The 19249-nt window shown below is 36.3% G+C and overlaps 3 protein-coding genes across 4 annotated transcripts; 2 read left to right on the top strand and 1 right to left on the bottom strand.

Annotated features, from left to right (window-relative positions):
- Nucleotides 1-5257: 5257 nt before the first annotated feature.
- LOC140970794 (ubiquitin-conjugating enzyme E2 2-like) lies at nucleotides 5258-9319 on the bottom strand. The gene is made up of 6 exons (XM_073432697.1): nucleotides 9261-9319; nucleotides 8826-8958; nucleotides 8698-8723; nucleotides 8068-8157; nucleotides 7056-7144; nucleotides 5258-5739 (listed from the first exon to the last, which is right to left on the bottom strand). Exons 2-6 carry the CDS (start codon nucleotides 8948-8950, stop codon nucleotides 5611-5613), a joined length of 459 nt encoding a protein of 152 aa, XP_073288798.1. The 5' UTR covers nucleotides 8951-8958; nucleotides 9261-9319; the 3' UTR covers nucleotides 5258-5610.
- Nucleotides 9320-10263: 944 nt separating this feature from the next.
- LOC140970793 (FACT complex subunit SSRP1) lies at nucleotides 10264-15475 on the top strand. 2 transcript variants are annotated; one of them, XM_073432695.1, is made up of 16 exons: nucleotides 10264-10457; nucleotides 11090-11275; nucleotides 11669-11774; nucleotides 12191-12327; nucleotides 12480-12563; nucleotides 12642-12736; nucleotides 12833-12941; nucleotides 13100-13186; nucleotides 13315-13407; nucleotides 13676-13873; nucleotides 13984-14129; nucleotides 14221-14368; nucleotides 14495-14593; nucleotides 14673-14852; nucleotides 14951-15029; nucleotides 15111-15475. In XM_073432695.1, the coding sequence occupies exons 1-16, from the start codon at nucleotides 10404-10406 to the stop codon at nucleotides 15236-15238; spliced, it is 1929 nt and encodes a 642-aa protein (XP_073288796.1). In that variant the 5' UTR covers nucleotides 10264-10403; the 3' UTR covers nucleotides 15239-15475. The 2 variants fall into 2 exon arrangements, with proteins under 2 accessions (XP_073288796.1, XP_073288797.1); XM_073432696.1 differs by lacking the exon at nucleotides 10264-10457 and adding an exon at nucleotides 10717-10735.
- Nucleotides 15476-16140: 665 nt separating this feature from the next.
- Nucleotides 16141-18563, top strand: LOC140970792 (mitochondrial outer membrane protein porin of 34 kDa-like). Its single transcript, XM_073432694.1, has 6 exons — nucleotides 16141-16300; nucleotides 16432-16499; nucleotides 17155-17265; nucleotides 17474-17560; nucleotides 17649-17857; nucleotides 17980-18563. Exons 1-6 carry the CDS (start codon nucleotides 16252-16254, stop codon nucleotides 18284-18286), a joined length of 831 nt encoding a protein of 276 aa, XP_073288795.1. The 5' UTR covers nucleotides 16141-16251; the 3' UTR covers nucleotides 18287-18563.
- Nucleotides 18564-19249: the final 686 nt, after the last annotated feature.

The raw sequence follows: 19249 nt of genomic DNA, 5'->3' as shown, positions 1-19249 counted from the left end.
CCTCTACCACAAACAAATGAGTCTTTAGCCCTTCCGTTACCCAATGAGGCTTCTCACTCATCGCTCCGACGGTCTCAACGAATAAGAATGGCCCCTTCGTGGACACAAGATTATTCTTGTCCTACTTTACCTCATAGTAATTCTGTTCGTTGCGCCTATCCCATTTCTCGATATCTTTCTTATTCTAAGTTCACACCTTCTTATCAACATTTTGTGGCTGCCATATCATCAGTCACCGAACCACGTTTTTATCATGAGGCAGTGACAGATCCTAGATGGAAAAAGGCTATGGATTTAGAGCTTGCAGCATTGAATGCTAATCACACTTGGGATGTTGTTGATCTCCCTTCCCATGCTAAACCCATTGGATGTCGATGGGTATATAAGATTAAATATCATCCTGATGGCACAGTCGATAAATTTAAGGCCCGTCTGGTTGCAAAAGGGTATACACAACAACCAGGCATTGATTTTCATGATACGTTTTCCCCCACTGCCAAGATAGTTACCATCCGATGCTTGCTGAGTTTGGCTGCAAAAAACAATTGGTCTTTGACACAAATGGATGTTGCTAATGCTTTTGTCCAAGGTGATTTGGATGAGGAGATTTATATGAAGCTTCCACTTGGATATCATGTTCATGGCCTTCATAAGGTATGTCGCTTGTGTAAATCTCTATATGGTTTGAAACAAGCCTCCAGGCAGTGGAACAATAAATTTGTCGGCATCATGCACGCTGCTGGTTTTACACAATCTCATCATGATCATTCTCTCTTCACCAGCCGAGAATCTCAGCATATCACCATTTTAGTGATTTATGTAGATGACATTGTCATCACAGGGAGTAGCTTGGAATTGATTGCGAAGATCAAATCTTTTTTACATTCTCGTTTGCAAATTCGGGATCTTGGTAAACTGAAATATTTCTTGGGGATTGAGATTGCTCGATCATCGCACGACATTTATCTCAATCAACGTAAATATGCACTGGAACTCATTGCTGATTCTGGTGTATCTAATAGTAAACCATATGAGACACCAATGGAACAAAACAAGAAGTTGACAACTGTGGAGTTGGATACCATACTCGCTCAAGATACATCCAGTTGTCCCCCTGATCCTTTATTAAGCAGTCCAGAATCATATCAAAGGTTGGTTGGCCGCTTGATTTACCTTACTATCACACGGCCCGATATTTGTTATGCAGTCCAACATTTGAGCCAATTCATGCATTCTCCTAAAAAATCTCACATGGATGCTGCTCTTAGGGTGGTAAAATATATTAAGTGTTCTCCTGGCTTGGGCATCCTCTTGGCAGCTCAGAATTCCCTGTTTCTTGTGGCCTACTGTGACTCCGATTGGGCTTCTTGTCCTATGTCTCGAAGGTCCCTCACTGGTTTTTGTGTCAAGCTCGGTGATTCTTTATTATCCTGGAAAACAAAAAAACAACAAACCGTGTCCAAATCTTCCGCGGAAGCAGAATATCGTGCTATGGCTGCTACTACTCATGAAATCGTTTGGATTCGTGGGCTTCTGCTTGATATGGGAGTCCCAATTCATTCACCGGCCACACTTCACTGTGACAATAAGGCAGCTCTTCACATTGCTGCTAATCCGATGTATCATGAACGTACCAGACATATTGAAATTGATTGCCACGTGGTCCGTGAGAAAATCACCATGGGAATCCTTCAAACCGCTTATGTCTCTTCCAATGATCAGCTTGCTGATATTTTTACCAAGAGTTTGGGTAAAGATCAGCATCGTCATCTTCTGTGCAAGCTTGGTACTCGAAACTTGTATCAAGCTTGAGGGGGGTGTGTTGGTTATACTATTGTAAAGAAGCGTGTTCACAATTAGTATACTTTCATTTTCCTTATTAAATGTTAGAGTAGCACTTTTACAGTTTTGAGTATTGGACATATAAATAACATGTATTCTTCAGCATTCTAATAATTTTTGGAGATTCAGCTCAACGTGTGCAGAGCTTGTTCTTCTCTTATTTCTTCACTCAACAGATCTCGTAAGGTTTACCGATTTTCTTTCCCAAATGCCCAACAATTGAAACTCGTTTATTAGTTGTTACCCCGATAAACATGTGGACTGTTGGATTGATGCGATTGAAAATGGAAAAATGGTCGCCCATTTAGTGTTAAAAACCCGAATGAGACGATGAACTTTGTTTTAAGGAAATTGTGGTTTTCATTGGTTCCACGCTGAAAAAATTTGCAATCTTTAAAAATATGAATTTTAGGTTTTTTTTTAAACAAATTTACACAGAAAAAGTCTAAAATCACTTTGTTTCGGAGATTGTTCATGACTCTTGGGGATTGTTCTTACTCTACTGCATCTTAACATAATTTGAATTTTTTTTTTTTAAATGACATAATTTGATTTTTTTATTATCATTGAACTCCATTTTTTTTGGCAGTTTCAATTAAGCATCCTGTAACATTGTTGCTATCCTGCAATAATTTTCCAACAGGTTTAGGTACAGTTTGGTAAGCATTATTAAGGTGTGATTGTTTAGTAATCCTTTGTTTGCTTTCATTTATATATTTGATATTGACTATTAGTTAGACAAATTTTATTGTTTTCCTTGGAGAATAAATCCATGCATTCAATGTGGAAAATATTTATCCGGCTGCACTCTTAAAGTTTATTGACCAAAATACCCCTGTTTGTAAAATAAAAAATTGCAAGTGGCCTACGGACACGCCATTGTCCTTCTTTCTTATGAAGAACCGATGGCTGCGCAGTAGTTTAAAAATGGAAAGTGGTGAACCAAAAATCCTCATTTCTAAGTCCGATATGTAGAAATTTGAAGATTATTCGAAGGTAAAACTCGAGAAAATACAGCTTTGAAGCTATGTGTGATTATTGATTTTGTATCTCATGCATAACGTATTTCAGAGTAGATAAACCTGAGGAAAACTATCGAGTGATGAACAATTTGTGTTTCACGTTCTCATATTTTGGTACAAATGTGTTGAACATATCCTAATAGTGTTCTGTTGTCGTTTTTTTTTTTCAGTTCTTATACTGTAATTTTTTTACTTTTTATTTTTTTGTGTAAATCCTGTACAAAAATTTATCATGTGACATTGTAAGAGACATTCGTTGTAAATTTGTGTTGGGCTGTTGTCCAACAAAAAATCTTGTTTTGTAACTTGTAGAATTTTTTTCTAATGTTTCATAAACTGATATACAAGAGTTACAACTTTATTAACCATGCTTGTGAGATTTGGTTTTTTACGTATTGGCTCGTTCTAATTTTCGGCTGCATTTGATAAGTAAGTGTGCAAAATGGACGGTAGACGTCATAACATTAGAATTTTCCTGCTGCTACACCAAATGGTATGTCCGTACAATTTTCTTCCTCTGATTCAAACGACGTTTGTAGATATAATTTCTTAGATCATCTGTAAAAAAAATAAACGAGAACACCATGTTCATGCTTACCGGTGGATCTTCGATTCATATCTTTCACAGATCTGACCTCGCCTTACGATCTTGAAGGAAGAACAATGTGGAGAGGGTTTTCATTTCCCGTCAGATTTTTTGGGAAACATATCGTAGCTTAGGGGAGAAGTGAACAGTTATGACAAATAAATTAAAATATAACATTTAAGGATATTTTGGTCATTAATAAGTTTGTCATGATTTTATCACTCTTTTTAAATTTGCACCATACATGATATTATATACCACCCAAATTAGATATCTTATCCTATCAAACATTTATCAATCAAATTATTAATCATTCAACTATCACCTCCTACTAACCAAGCGAACCTTCTACTTAACCCATGATTCTGAAATGCAAGCTGGCCAGGCCCCCTTTTACTTTATTGGTTGCACCAAAACAAATAGGGAAAAAAGAACCAAGTTGAGGCCAGAAAGTTTCTGCCTTAAATCAAAAGCATGAAATTATAAATTTGGTTTTGTACTGGTGCCTCTCCAATGCATATCTTAACAAATACTGATAAACCAAAAATAATAATAATAATAATAATAATAATAATAATAATAATTAAAATTACATCACTTTCTCAAAATATATCATATGGATAGCATGTCAAAATCTTATATAAATGTAAGCTGTGTGTAATGAATACAACTTATGTGCCCGGCTCCAAGAGTGGACTTAGATTAGCATATTTTCTACAGCCCGATTCCAATATAACCAAATGCAACTTCGAGTAGTTGGTCGTGCGTACTCAATAACCACCGACACTTTCAGGATACAATGCAACGACTTTAATTTAATTAGAGGCAATTTACACACATACTCATGTGTGGCATAAAATCAAGCTATCATCTCGGGGAATCATATGAACATTTAGATTAACCTATTGACAAATTTAGATAATGATTTTGATAATATCGAACATGTGTCGTCGAAATAATTATGACTGAAAAAATATGCAATTAAACAAGACGCAAATGTGCACATAAAGAAAATGAAATGCTACCCTTAGGGCATTGTCCTAAGAGAGCATTCGATGATAGATATGTATCAATACTCTTTTTAAAAAGCAGATCTCATATATGATAGAAATGTACCCCTTTAGATGCACTCTTGAGGTATTATCAAAAGGATAACATGATATTCCCCGCAGAAATACAATTCATAGTGGAATAAAATCACAGTAATAGTTTTAATTCGTAACCGCTATTCTATAGGGCACACGCGTAATATGTGCATGCGGATACTTTATAGCAAAGGAAGATAATGAAATAAAACTACCCAGGAGTTTTGCAATGTGTAATGAACGACTAAAGGTCCAACACTTATCATGATGAAGTAGATAAATTAGAAGTAATTAGAGATGATACAATCTTACATGGTTGGTGATTTAAAATAAAACTCTGTTTGAGAGAACACAACATAAAGAGTGGTCCAAGAATTGATTGACAATAATCCATCTCATGATGACAGCTTAATATTGCTACTCCTATGACCATGTTTACCGACATATGTATGTTCATGTTATCAGCTCCGTGATGCAGAAACTGATACAAATCATAAATTTTACATTTATAAAGGAGATGGAGTACCATCTAAAACAAGAGATCTGAACTGGTGTGATGAATATTACGAAATTCTTACCTGAAGAAATATTTCCACTAGCTGAATACAAGCCCTTCACCACAAAAATTTATAAGAAGTCGTCAAAACCAGTAGGTAAGAGAAGTATCTGATCTCACCTATGAAACTAGAAATGAGTTAACTCTATTAAGAGATTCTCATGGGTTATTCACCGGAAAATCTAGATTCTTGTCCTTAAACATATACTCGAGAAATTGATTGGAAAAATCAGACGGCTCAACACATGTTCACTCAAGCTGCTAAAAGATGTTATTATGTGCATTACACACACGAGCACCAAAGCATATCGAGATGAAACTCAGGGCCCCTGAAATTGAGTATGTAATAGTTAATACAATCACAACAGTGTTTCGCAAACTGTAAGAGTCGGTAATGTAGGAATAACACTGAAACAAATGTTTCACATAAACAAAGATCACTCTAACAGGAGAAAGGACCTTGAAGGATGAACCTCGCCCATCAGTGGAATCTCACGTAATGTCCTTGAGATGGAAACACTAGTCTGCTGTCCAGCTCTGCTCAACAATTTCGCGCACCTTCCTGTTGTATTCACGCTTGTTTTCACTAAACAATCGAGCAGCTTCAGAGTTTGCGGGTGAGTTTGGATTTGGATCGCAAAGCAATGACTGTAAGAAAATATTAAATTAAAGATGATGTTTGAATCGCCACTGGAGTTAACAGAAAGAAACATGATTCAGCAAATCCTTTTTCATGGAGAGATCTGAAACACAACCTATTAGTCCATTCATCAATTTTTATTCTGTCCATCAAATCTGAAAATATTATTAGCTTTTCTGTACAATAGTGGAACACTGAAAGGTAATGACAAACTTCAATTTTATTAATCAAGGCAGCTTATACACGATGTTCTTTCAGGGAAACTGAGAGGCGAAAAACAACTTTATGTCAATTCTGACCAGGCAAAATAACAAACAAAATATAGTTTCTTTCATATGATTAATTCCTGATAATGATCATGGGAAATTCTAAAAGTTCAAGAAATCCGTTTGCAAACAAAGTAAATGGCCTGTAGGCTTAGTTTCAGTCGAGAGATGAAGAAATTGAAAACAAAAGCTAGATCATCTATCTCGCTAAGCAAAAGTTTACATCATTATTGAGGATACACAAAACTTCAATTGGATATCAACATTCATGTTACAATAAAATTTAAAAAAAATCAACTCAATTTCCAGACACCTCCATGTTGTCAATCAAATCCTACTTTTAGGAGAGAGAATTACAGTAAATCTCATAATTTTATTTTATTAGAAAATTTCATTGTAAATAGTTGATGCCGGTGACAACCAAAATTGCCTTCCTACCCAATCTTTCCGTCTTTTTTTCCTTGTCAGGGTACAATGTCAGGGCGATAGGGCCAGCAGCTCTGTGGCTGCAGTAGGATCAGCAATCGAAATAGGGAATCAATTTCACTTCCACCAATTTTCATATAATTTATCTTCAATTTCAATCCATGTGGCACAAAGGACGGCATACACTATCCCACACTTCTTTCCTCCACACCCACCTCCATTGTTGCCAGAACCATTGCTCATCCACCACCTCACTACCCGCGTCCCTCCCCCCTCCCCAAAAAAAATCTTCTCAAAGTTTCTTTAGCATCTACCATAGCAACCAACCATCATTTGTGAAGGAGAGGAATAGAAGGGGAGGAGATGATGAGAAAAGGGGAGACTAATCAAGAAATTAAGAACGGTAAAGAGGTGATTGAGGACCGAAATCTGTCTGTGATTTCTATTGTTGGGATTTATGAAATGCTAATAAAAGAAATGAAGTACAGAAAAGAGATATTAATCTCACTGACAAACATCATATGAAAAGTCAAAATAGATATTAATCTCACTGACAAACATCATATTTTTTATCGTCCAAATAAACAATCACATTTATCCCATCTCACAAACCACACTCGACCTTAGTGTACCTGAATAGATGTAAGTATGGCAGCGACATCATATATTGGGCTCCACTGATTTTGCAAAATATCCAAGCATATACTTCCATCTGCATAAACTGATCAACAACAGAAGTAAATGACAACATGATAACTGCGTAATAAATGTTTTCATGTTTCAACATTATATTTTGGAACAAATTATCAATCATGATTCCATATTATAGCATTAGATTAGTTTAGTCTAGACGCAACTGGTAAGTGACTTTCAGCAACAAATTTGTATGAAATGTGTGTCTACCAATTTTTCACAGAATATCTGTTGATAAAAAAATGATAATAGAAACCTGTGGGACACAGAAAATCAGGAGGCACAAAAACTAGTGAGTTTGAATACGAGACCTAAGAAACTTTACTTGAAGATGTTGAAGAGGCCAATTTCGATTAAAAAAAAAAAAGCAATTCTTGAATTCATAAGAAACAGAAGTTCCATTGCGCAGCAACAAAATAAACCGAAGCAGGAGAAACGTGCGATATTGAATAATAATAGTGAGTTTAAATAACCTCCTTCATATACGTAACACATTTACACTAAGGAATGTTGTTACCTAAGAGCTTGGCCCTACTGCTACTGAGGGAGTAAAAACACAAAATACCAAACAGAACTATATACGAGTAAAGTTGACAACAATACCTTGGATAATCAATTAATTAAGATCCTAAGGCATGAAGTTTGGATAGCATATTGGAGAAATGGCATCACAACCTACATTCATAGTAATAAATTTGAACAAAACGAAAAAGCAACCAAGAAGACCAATGCCAGTACTCACTGCATGCAGCAGTTACTTCACACAATTTTTTTAACAGCAGGCACTGTTTCTTCTAATGAAAGGCCTGGGTTGGCATGATTAGATAATTTTTTACTATGAGCTATGTTGATCGTCTATTTTAGCTCGTGAGCATTCAAAAGAAAATATAGCCAGACCAGGAACCATGCAAAAAAATTAAACCCAAGCAATGAAATATTACAGTAACTTACTGTTGGGATGGAACATTCTAGATACAAACCGCACTGTTGGGGGTTTATTTGGGTAATCCTCTGTGAATTGGATTGTCAACTTAAACGTACCTGGTATTAAACAATTGAATGGTTGAGACAAACGACAATTAGAAAATGTCAATAAAACTTAACAAGATTCTAATCAAGTCTTTTTGTAGAAATGCATTATACAGCTTAAATAACCCACTGGAAAAATGAAAGCATGTCTGATATAATGCACCATAAGAGGCATGAAAAGTATTTGGATTTGTTTCATTTTAATACAGTGGTATATCTGAATCGAAGAGCTTTGGAATACGAGATCTTTTGCAACCGAGGCTACAAAGACCAAACAAAAACTCGCTACACCAAACGCCACCTAAGGCAACATTTCCCCAAAACCCTAAATTTCAAATTTGCAATGACACAAAAAAATTTGTCAGACCAAATGAACTATGATCACTGTTGATGAAGTCGAGTATCATTTGCACGAGTAGAAATAACTTCATAGCATAAATCTAGTGTTATAAGCAAACTCTAAAATAAGTAAAGAGAGAGAAATAATCCTATCAGAGCATCAGTCATCCATAAATTCCGATGAGAAATAGACTTAGTGATAGAATGTTCCACCTCCATCCCAAGGAGTGTCATCTGGCCTGCAATAAAAAAAGTAGCCATAACAGGTCCAGTAAAAATATGGTAATTTCTAAATTGATCGCCAACAAGAAGAAAAAAAAAGAACAAATTGCAAGATATACCCAAATATAACAGCGTTCCAGAGCATAATGTTGTTATCATATGGCGCGCCGCTGATGCCAGCCGGAGGATCCTGCTGTAACCGCTTGAAATCCCTCATCAACCGCTTCCTTGATGGCGTCGACATCCCGCCGCCTACAATCACCACCAATTAAACATCGTCGTATTTTCAATTAAAATGATCTTCTAATGTATTCGAATCCAGATAATTAAGCCTCAGATATAAAAACATACGACAAAATCAATTCAAACTGAAATATACTCGTTTCCATTTCCATCTTGAGGCTACGATTTCCAAATACCACGATTACCTAAACCGTACTGATAATATAGTTAATCATTAAAAAAAACGAAACCCTTGGATCCATAGGCATGAATTCGCAGCTTTCCACACAGGCTCTCAAATCAAAAATCGATCCCAAACAGTAGAAAATTACCTGAAACTCAGTGCTGCAAACTTTTCTTCCCTTTCCTCTCTGAATNTATGTGTATGCACTGAAATGGCACATAAATTTTTTTGCTCGCGTCGTATATAAGCTGTCGGAGTTTGTCTGATTATTTTTTTAATTTTTTTGCTTAACAGATCAAATTTTAAGTGTTTGTTTTAATTGGTGACTTCGAATATGTGATTATAGAATTTTATATTAATTTCGTGAAATCCTTTGTTTAGATCTATATTGATTTCCAATATATAGTTTAAAAATATCAATTTGAAATATATTAATTCGTTTGAAAATATAAAATTTCAAATTCTAATACTTTCTATTGATATACACGTATTTAAAAGTTAAAAAATATCAAGTTGCAATAATTATATATTTTTAAAATCTTGAAAGTGAAGATAAAAAATATCTTTGTGATTACAAAAACAAAATCTATTCTAGGTCAACAACTTTATTTTGTAAATAAAACTTTTATATATAATTTTAAAAGTTTGGAACAAATTAAAGAATATGCATATTTGTACTACTTTTTTTTCTAACAAACCAAAACAATGTTGGAAATCTGACGATGATGATATTGGAATTCAACCGTAACATTCCAAAAAATCCACTTAATAATATTAGGAGTATGTCTCTTATGAGACGGTCTCACGAATCTTTATCTGTGAGACGAGTCAACCTACCGATATTCACAATAAAAAGTAATACTCTTAACATAAAAATTAATATTTTTTCATGGATGACCCAAATAAGATATTCGTCTTATAAAATACGACCCGTGAGACCGTATCACACAAGTTTTTGTCTAATATTAGATCGAGACGCGTCGAAACAGTGGACTAAAGAGTATTTTAGACGGCTCAAAGGTAATAACTTCATATAATATGATCAACAGCCAAACATTCCCCGTACTACACGATCTCGTCTTGTTCTCAAAATTTTTGAAGGCATGTCACAGAGTATTAAACAGTGGCCCATAAAATAAAAGAAATCAGGTTACGGCCCAGTTTAGAAGTGCTCGAGATTGCGCGCTGTCCACTGCACCGACCTCACTGAATAATATCCTTTCGCGCTTCGGAAGACGGAACCTTTCTCTCTATGTAAACCTAAACCTTCCGTCACCTTCAAAAATTGGCAATGGCGGACGGTCACTCCTTCAACAGTATCTCTCTTGGCGGTCGTGGCGGAACAGTAAGCTCAGAGTTTTACCCTTTTTTCTTGTCTAGTTTTATTGATTCGCAAATTCTTTGTCTGCTTTAGGCGTGGTGTTTGTTTTCTTGCTTCTTCGTGATTATGAGCCCTAATAATTGCCTTTGATGTTTTTTTTTTATGTTTAGCTCGGAAGAGCAATTCTCCCTCTTCTTTGAGATGATTTCTTCCGTTTATTTTCCAGGGCTTGTGTGGAATTGTTGGTGTTTAATTCTGTTGGTGTGTTTCGTGATAAAATCGTCAATGTCGTTGTTTTTCGAGTATTTATTTAAATTTAGGGTGATCTGTAGAGTTTTAAATTTGCATCTGTCACTCTGCGTTTTCTTCAAAGTAAGCGATTCCCAGTTGATTGCGATAGCAGAATACGGAAATCTAAATAACTTCCCTAGAGTTTCAAAATCGGAAGCTAGTTTTTTTTTCCTGCCCTGGCTGTTTATTTGAATAAGATTAAGAAGAATCTTCGATTATTTTTGCCTCATCCTTCCTCTAGGATTTGTTTCTCGATAGTCATTAATTTAATGTCCCAGTAGTTGCATCCTAGAATAACAGATTACCCTGTTGTTCTTTTTCTTTTGGTTGGTGAAAATCAATTTGAAATATTGTTATAACTGCAGAATCCTGGTCAACTTAAAGTTCACTCCGGTGGGATAGTATGGAAGAAACAAGGAGGTGGCAAGGCTGTGGAAGTTGATAAATCTGACTTGCTTGCCCTTACCTGGATGAAGGTCCCTCGATCTAATCAACTAGGTGTTCGAACCAAAGATGGTCTTCACTATAAATTTACAGGTTTTCGGGACCAGGTGAACTCCTATTCGTGCCTTTTTCTACCTCTTATTTCTAGTTATCTTATGTTATGAATTCTTGAAGCTATGTTGCTTTTCTTGGTTCTCAAGCCGAGTTTAATTATTCTTTAAGCCATTTATTATTTTTTCCATCAATTAAGTTTGGAAATTGTTAATTAGCGAAGATCATTATTATACATGTTGTCTCGTTATAACTTATAATGTAGTTCTCCATCCGTCCTATTGCACTCCTTATGTTTCACAACCATATCTTCTATCATCAAATCTTCTGAACACAAAATTCAATGTCGAAATTATTGTCTTTCATAGTTCCCAGTTCTTTTGTTATGGGGTTGGTTCATTTACGCAGAAAGCACTCTACCTTGTGTTTAGAAGGTACTTTTTGTGCAGGATGTTACTGGTCTGACTGCGTTTTTCCAATCCAATTATGGGAAAACACCAGAGGAGAAGCAGCTCGCTGTGAGTGGGAAAAATTGGGGAGATGTTGATTTAAATGGTATGTGAAAATTTTAAATTCATAGGATCTATACCTGTCTCTACCTTTTTCACTCATTTTGTGTTGTGGTATTGTCTATATACACAAGCTGTTATGGTAATTGTTGTTGAAATAACTCAGTTACTTTTCTTATTCTTCAATTTTGTATCATGAATCGGGATTGATTGGTATTAAAATTTGCCATTTCTTTGATGAACATACGACTGTTCTAAAGTTATGCAAGATAAACACGACAGATGTTTTTTTTGGTGTGAAGAAAACTGACTTTCCGCATTTCCATCATCGTTTATTATGCATGGAGAATTGAAGTAATGTGTTGTGTTTTAGTGAGATGATTTTGAATTGTATGCCTTCCATGTTGTTTAAGATGTGATTATTAGATCACGGAGTTCACATGTCTTGATCTTTTTCCCCAGGTAATACACTCACATTTCTAGTTGGTGGTAAGCAAGCATTTGAGATATCTTTAGCTGATGTTGCACAGACCCAACTTCAAGGGAAAAATGATGTCATGTTGGAATTTCATGTGGATGACACGACTGGAGCTAATGAGGTATTTACTTCATAACTATCTTGTTCTTCACGATTACACACCCCAACTGCAATCGTTTTGTGAGTTTATTATGCATCACATGAATGATAACCCTGATTGGATATCTTTTTTTTTTTTATTACTAGCAAATTTATGAAGTACTTGTTTTACAGAAAGATTCCTTAATGGAAATCAGTTTTCACATCCCAAATTCGAACACTCAATTCATCGGTGATGAAAATCGCCCTTCTGCTCAGGTAAATTCTACATGGAACTTTGACCTGGACTTGTTGGGTGATAAAAAAACTTAGTATAAGAAATTATTCTTGATGTAGGTGTTCCGAGACAAGATAGTGTCAATGGCTGATGTTGGAGCCGGTGGTGAAGAAGCTGTCGTTACTTTTGATGGAATTGCCATCCTCACTCCTAGGTAGGTAATTCTGAGCTGGTACCATGATCTACTGATTCAGTGTCAGTTATTTCTCTCTATTGCATGACGTCCAACATAGATGTTCTTTTCTTTTAGGGGACGATACAATGTTGAACTTCATCTGTCATTTTTGCGTCTCCAAGGGCAAGCTAATGATTTCAAAATTCAGTACAGCAGCGTTGTTCGTGTTTTTTGGTTGCCTAAGGTTCTTTGCCTCTGTTCTTTCTAAAGCCTCTATAGAAATTTGTGTGTATGCATATATCATGTATATGCTTTCCTGCTCTTTGGTTCATTTCTATAAATAGTTTGGTGATCGTCATTGTTTGCATCTGATCTGATGCGTCATCGTTTTCTCTACTGCAGTCTAACCAACCTCACACCTTTGTGGTTGTTACTCTTGACCCGCCAATTCGGAAGGGCCAAACTTTATATCCACATATAGTGATGCAGGTAGTTATTCCTTTCAAATATTTTAATATTCACCATAAAAATGCTGAGTGATGATGATGATGCTGTTAACCATTTTCTGATGAATGATGCTGTTAACCATTTTCTGAGATACTTGTTAACTTTTGCAGTTTGAGACAGACTCTGTTATGGACACCACCTTGTCTATGAGTGATGAACTTTACCAGACCAAGTATAAGGACAAGCTTAATCCGGAACACAAGGTATTCTCCTTATCTGTTTCTTACCTTCTTGGGTTTGGGTTTGCCTTTCGGTTTTGAATATTTCATTTGAAAGAAACACTGTCTTTTTTGTTTTCCTTCATCTTTCTTCTACTTAAGATTTAGTGGCTCCTCCGTCAATAGTGGGTGTTTCCCATTAATACATGGGAAGTTGGAGTCATGATTGTGTAGCACTTGAAACTGGTTATGATTTTACAGTGAATTCACCTTGATGATGGTTGTCATGATATATTTTTTTAAAAAATATCAGGGTCTGGTGCATGAAGTCTTTATTACAATTCTCCGGGGTTTGTCTGGCGCCAAAATCACTAAACCTGGAAATTTCCGCAGCAATCAGGATGGCTATGCTGTGAAGTCATCCCTGAAAGCTGAAGATGGAGTTCTTTATCCCCTCGAAAAGAGCTTTTTCTTTTTACCCAAACCACCCACTCTCATTCTTCACGAGGAGGTAAAATTTGCAATTATAATTATAAATATTTTCTCATGCAGCTATATGTATCATATGCTTGTATTTGTTCTGCAGAAGTTGATGTGTTTGCTGTTTTGATATTAATCTAGATTGACTACGTAGAGTTTGAGAGGCATACTGCTGGAGGTTCAAATATGCACTACTTTGATCTTCTCATTAGACTTAAGACTGAGCAGGAGCACCTTTTCCGAAACATACAAAGAAATGAGTACCATTCACTTTTTGACTTCATTAGGTCAGTACATCTCTCTTACTGGTTGTTTATTTTTCCCATCAGAAAAGAGTCGTTCTTGTTAAATTCTGACTGTATTAGTTCGTTGTTACAGTATCAAGGGCCTGAAGATTATGAACTTGGGGAGTGCCAAGACTGCAGAGGGAGTAGCAGCTGTTCTGCAGAGTGATGATGATGATGCTGTTGACCCGCATCTTGAGCGCATCAAGAATGAAGCAGCTGGAGATGAGAGCGATGAAGAGGTAAGTGTCATTTTCTTGAATAATTTATTTTATTAGGATCTACAATGGCAATCAAAGCGGACATGCTATTAGTGTGCACAAAATTAACTTTTGAATTGTAATAACTTGGGTTTGAAATCTTTGCAGGATGAAGATTTTGTTGTCGACAAGGACGATGGAGGCTCCCCTACAGATGATTCAGGGCAAGGAGAATCTGATGGCGGTGACAGTGGAGAGGAGAAAGAGGTAAATTTACTACTAATTTCCACATGTGATTCAGTTTCTTCCCCGTATGTTGAGACTCCATCGGTGGATGGTGATTTAGGTACCGATTAAAAAGAAACTCAAGAAAGAGCCTTCTTTCAAGGCATCGTCAAGTAGGAAAAAAACTAAAGATGGTGACGAAGATGGGTCAAAGAAGAAGAAACAGAAGAAGAAAAAGGACCCAAATGCACCAAAGAGGTCCATCAGCGCCTTTATGTTCTTCTCCCAAACAGAAAGAGAGGTTCGTTTAAGATAAGTTCTGAAATCATATTCCCTTGAGTTATATTTCCAAAGACTCAATTTTATGGTCACGGAACCCATGTTTCTTTTGTGACATAGAATGTGAAGAAAAACAACCCTGGGATTTCATTCACGGAGGTTGGGAAAGAACTTGGGGATAGGTGGAATAAGCTGACAGGTATCATACCACGGCATTTATTTCTTGGTAACTTTGTAGAATTACAATTTTGGTCCTCACACTAGTGTTGTTGATCTACAGCTGAGGAGAAAGCCCCATATGAAGCAAAAGCACGGGCTGATAAAAAACGTTATAGCGAGGAAATCAAGGGCTACAAGAACCCACAGGCCTCAACCATGGGGTTGGCAGAAGAATCTGACAGTGAGTAAGAATCTTGATGGGTCGTTACATAGCTTCAGAGGTCATGACGCCTGTACTTGGTTCAAGACTCTGCTCTGGAAAATATAACATCTACTAACTTTTATAGCTGAGAATATATGTTGTTTTCCAACCAGTTGCCGTAGGCTCTTGAACAAATTTTCGCCCTTCAAATTATGAAATGCTGTATTACGATTGTTGCATTTGTTGTATTTATGTCAAAGACAGATTTGAAGGTGGTTTCGCAACTATTTCTATGATAATTAAAAAAATATCGTTGCAGTGTACTTGATCGAGAAAGGTTTTTTTGTTGGTATGGGTTTGAAACAACTTAAATATTGAATGATGTTTTGTAACATATTGCTATTACTTATTCAAAATTTTGTAAGTAGTTTTAAGATTGTGGAAGATCTATGGCAAGTTGGACACATCTGTTTGTAAATTGTAATTAGGTATTGTTTCACAATTGTAAAATTATGACTGATGATATATGACTTTACTGGACTGACATGTTCAATTTTCAAAATTGGACGAGAGTTGATTTCAAAATTATGATTCTAAAATTTATAGGAATTGGTTATTGGGGGAAAATGGTTTTGCTGTCGAAATCAAAATAAATGACGTTTTGATATTTTAAGTACCAATAAATTTGAAATTCTTTATCAAATCGTTCCTCTTAGTTCAAGTGTTGACTTTTTCCCCAAAATTTGTTTTTTCTTACTATAAAAAAACTGGAATTTCTTGAGGGACAATACATATTTGTACCTATCTTATTGCCAAAGAAATTAGCCAAATCAACGGCTTATCTCCACCCGTTGCACACCCCAATCTCATCAACGGCTGAGATTCCAATTGCACCACCTTCACACATGACACATCACACCCTTAAAAAAATTAGGGCTTTTACCTCTCCTTATAATAATAATAATTTCGCTTCTAGAAATCTCTCTCTCTCTCTCTCTCTCTCTCAGCATTCATTTTCTCTCTATTTTCCTCGCGAGCTCCGATTTTCGGCAAGGAAACCATGGGCAAGGGTCCGGGTCTCTACTCCGATATTGGCAAAAGAGCTCGAGGTTTGGCTTTTCATTTCTTCATTATTGTGGTTTTGATGAATGTTGGATATCCTTTCTTCAATTTTTTCTGTTACATTTTGCTGGTAATTTTTTTGGGCTGTTTTTCTACTAATTTTATTTGTTGGAATTAGATCTTCTGAACAAGGATTATCATGCTGACCAGAAGTTTACTATCACCACCTACTCGCCCACTGGAGTTGTGAGTATTGATTTTATGGGGGTTTTCTTGTTTCGAAAGTAGAATCGGTTTATTTTTTCTGCTACATAATCGTCTCTGAATGGTTTATTTTGAAATTTTGACTTGTTATTTTGGGCTACAAAACACATGTTTTCGATGTATGTATGTTTAGAACACCATTTGAAACGAAGAATCCTGACTGGATTTTCTATACTAAAATGATTTGATTTCCTCACATATTAAATTCATTTGACATGTATCGTGCAATGTAAATCATTCTTCTATACTTTGTTTTTGGAATTGTTGAGTATAGTGTTTATATTTACATGTTTTCTTGTCTATATTCTGTGTCACATCTGTGTGGGGTGTGGATGCATGAATTGTAATGCTGAAGCTGGTATTCGGTTCATATCCATTGATGAAGTAGCTGATTTTATTCATCTTGCATTTATTAAATTGAATCATGCTTGAAGAAGTTTAAATGCTTTTCCTATTGAAGAATTTTGTGATGCTTACGGATTTGATTTTCAAACTAGAAGTCCTTTTGGGTAGATGGTTTGATTTATAGGTGATGTCATCTGGTCTGGGGGATGCACAGTTTTTCTTACAATTTAGCTGTATTTTTATTCTGCTATGTGTTTATGGATCTGAATGAATCTTAATGCTTTGTTTGCAGACTCTCACTTCTACCGGAACAAAGAAAGGTGAATTGTTTTTGGCTGATATCAATACTCAGTTGAAGCACAAAAACATCACTACTGATTTTAAAGTGGATACCGCCTCCAATGTATGTTCTTTCATCTGCATCCCTGCTTTTATCATGAAACACAACATCTTTAATTACTAATACTTGTTATTCTTTTGTGGTTAAATACTTTGTATCTCAGTCATCTTTCTTATGCTGTAATGTAAACAATTCTTACAATTCGTTTAATAATTATAGATTAAATTTATGAATCCTTTTAAGCACTTACTAATTTTGGAATGAATTTCAGCTCTTAACCACCATCACTGTTGATGAGCCTGCTCCTGGGCTGAAAACAATCTTAAGCTTTAGAGTTCCTGATCAAAGGTCTGGAAAGGTGAGCTAAAACCTACGTAGTCTCTGGCCTTGTCAAGGACTGTAGCTTGGAGCATTTGACCTGATTCTGTTTGTATTGATAATTGTAGCTGGAGCTTCAATACTTGCATGATTACGCTGGGATAAGCTCAAGCATAGGGTTAACTGCAAATCCCATTGTTAACTTTTCTGGTGTTCTGGGAAACAATTCTGTTGCTCTTGGGAGTGATCTTTCTTTTGATACCAAAGAAGGAGCCTTAACCAAATTGAACTTTGGAGCAAGCTTTACAAATACTGACCTCATTGCTGCTTTAACTCTGTGAGTTTATTTTTGGCTTTTTTTAGATTTCACACTTGTTCTAGTTTCATCGAAGGCTTTTTCATTCGAATGGTGTATCATAAAGTTTGTCTCTAGTAAATATGGGACTGATGTTGCTTCAGGAACGACAAGGGTGACACCCTGAGTGCATCATACTACCACACTGTGAGCCCATTAACCAACACTGCGGTTGGTGCGGAGGTGACCCACAGCTTTTCGAATAACGAGAATACCATCACCGTCGGCACTCAGCATTCATTGGATCCACTGACCACTGTGAAAGCACGTGTCAACCACTTTGGCAAGGCAAGTGCTTTAATCCAGCATGAATGGCGCCCAAAGTCCCTCATCACCATTTCAACTGAAGTGGATACCAAGTCTATTGACAAAAGTGCCAAGTTTGGTCTGGCCTTGGCTCTGAAGCCTTGATGAGCGGGTATGAAAGACTGTTGTATTGCTCGTTTTTTGGTGGACTATATTGGTGATTTTAGAAATAATGGCGGTTCTCAAACTTTGCTATGGTAGTTATCCTTTCTTTCTCCCTTTTTGGGGTACCGAACTAGTATGGCGAACTAGTATGGCGGTGTCTAGTTGGCTTCTGAAACTTTCTCCCATCAATGCAGTTTTCCTCTTTCCTTTGATAAAACATCTTATAAATTTGAAACACGAGGTTTTCTGTCTAAGTTGAAGTGATGTGTTTCCCGTATGTGTGATTGCTTTATTAGAAGAGACTGTGTTTTATCGGATCTTGGATTGTTGTTACGTTTGATTCCGATATTTCTCTGAAAGTGTCTCTTCAAAGGAGTAGAAGCTCAATTGTTTGCGTTACTAACAATTTCTTGGACTTCATCATTATGGAAACCAAAGAAAGGTTCATTCGTAATTTATGTAAAGATTTTACCAAGATGCAATATGCTGGTATGAATTTGTTTGGGCCTGTATGTCCATAATTTCATAAATGGGCTTTCTTGGTAAGGCCCGTTCAATACCCAAATGTCAGCGAGTTTAGAATTTAGATAGCGTTGACTGTTTGACAATCGTGTCGCATTTCACGCATTCACTTCGTTACGCGAAATCTCTGCTATTCGCCGGAGACTATGAAGTAAAACTTGAAGAGAGAATGACTACTTCTAACCTTGCCGGCGGAGGAGAAATGGAGGTCATCTGATCACGCTGTCTAGTCACCTGTATCGTCGCGGCTGAGAGTGTATATGTGCTGGAAACTCCACTTGAACTCCTGCAAGCAATCTAGCTAATCGGTTCGTCCACTTATTACCTAATTCTCATACTTTCTCCTATCAAAATTTCCGTACACATTTCTCCTATCAAAATTTTCCCTCCGAATGTGTTCTATGAGTTTACGCGATCTCATTGTTAGATCCCGGCCGTATG

The sequence above is a fragment of the Primulina huaijiensis genome, chromosome 2 (assembly GCF_012295235.1).
Source record: "Primulina huaijiensis isolate GDHJ02 chromosome 2, ASM1229523v2, whole genome shotgun sequence".
NCBI classification, from domain to species: domain Eukaryota; kingdom Viridiplantae; phylum Streptophyta; class Magnoliopsida; order Lamiales; family Gesneriaceae; genus Primulina; species Primulina huaijiensis.
Note: the sequence above shows the minus strand (reverse complement) of the source record. Positions and strands in the feature narration are given on the sequence as shown.

What these genes read in the sequence shown, in the direction of transcription:
- LOC140970794 (XM_073432697.1), bottom strand. Translation starts at nt 8,950, where the DNA reads ATGTCGACGCCATCAAGGAAGCGGTTGATGAGGGATTTCAAGCGGTTA. An exon ending in TGACACTCCTTGGGATGGAG is followed by an intron (nt 8,158 to 8,697) that starts GTGGAACATTCT and finishes GTTTAATACCAG; the next exon opens with GTACGTTTAAGTTGACAATC. An exon ending in TAGAATGTTCCATCCCAACA is followed by an intron (nt 7,145 to 8,067) that starts GTAAGTTACTGT and finishes GTTGTTGATCAG; the next exon opens with TTTATGCAGATGGAAGTATA.
- LOC140970793 (XM_073432695.1), top strand. Translation starts at nt 10,404, where the DNA reads ATGGCGGACGGTCACTCCTTCAACAGTATCTCTCTTGGCGGTCGTGGC. An exon ending in TTGGCGGTCGTGGCGGAACA is followed by an intron (nt 10,458 to 11,089) that starts GTAAGCTCAGAG and finishes TTATAACTGCAG; the next exon opens with AATCCTGGTCAACTTAAAGT. An exon ending in ACAGTGGAGAGGAGAAAGAG is followed by an intron (nt 14,594 to 14,672) that starts GTAAATTTACTA and finishes ATGGTGATTTAG; the next exon opens with GTACCGATTAAAAAGAAACT.
- LOC140970792 (XM_073432694.1), top strand. Translation starts at nt 16,252, where the DNA reads ATGGGCAAGGGTCCGGGTCTCTACTCCGATATTGGCAAAAGAGCTCGA. An exon ending in TATTGGCAAAAGAGCTCGAG is followed by an intron (nt 16,301 to 16,431) that starts GTTTGGCTTTTC and finishes TGTTGGAATTAG; the next exon opens with ATCTTCTGAACAAGGATTAT. An exon ending in CTGATCAAAGGTCTGGAAAG is followed by an intron (nt 17,561 to 17,648) that starts GTGAGCTAAAAC and finishes TGATAATTGTAG; the next exon opens with CTGGAGCTTCAATACTTGCA.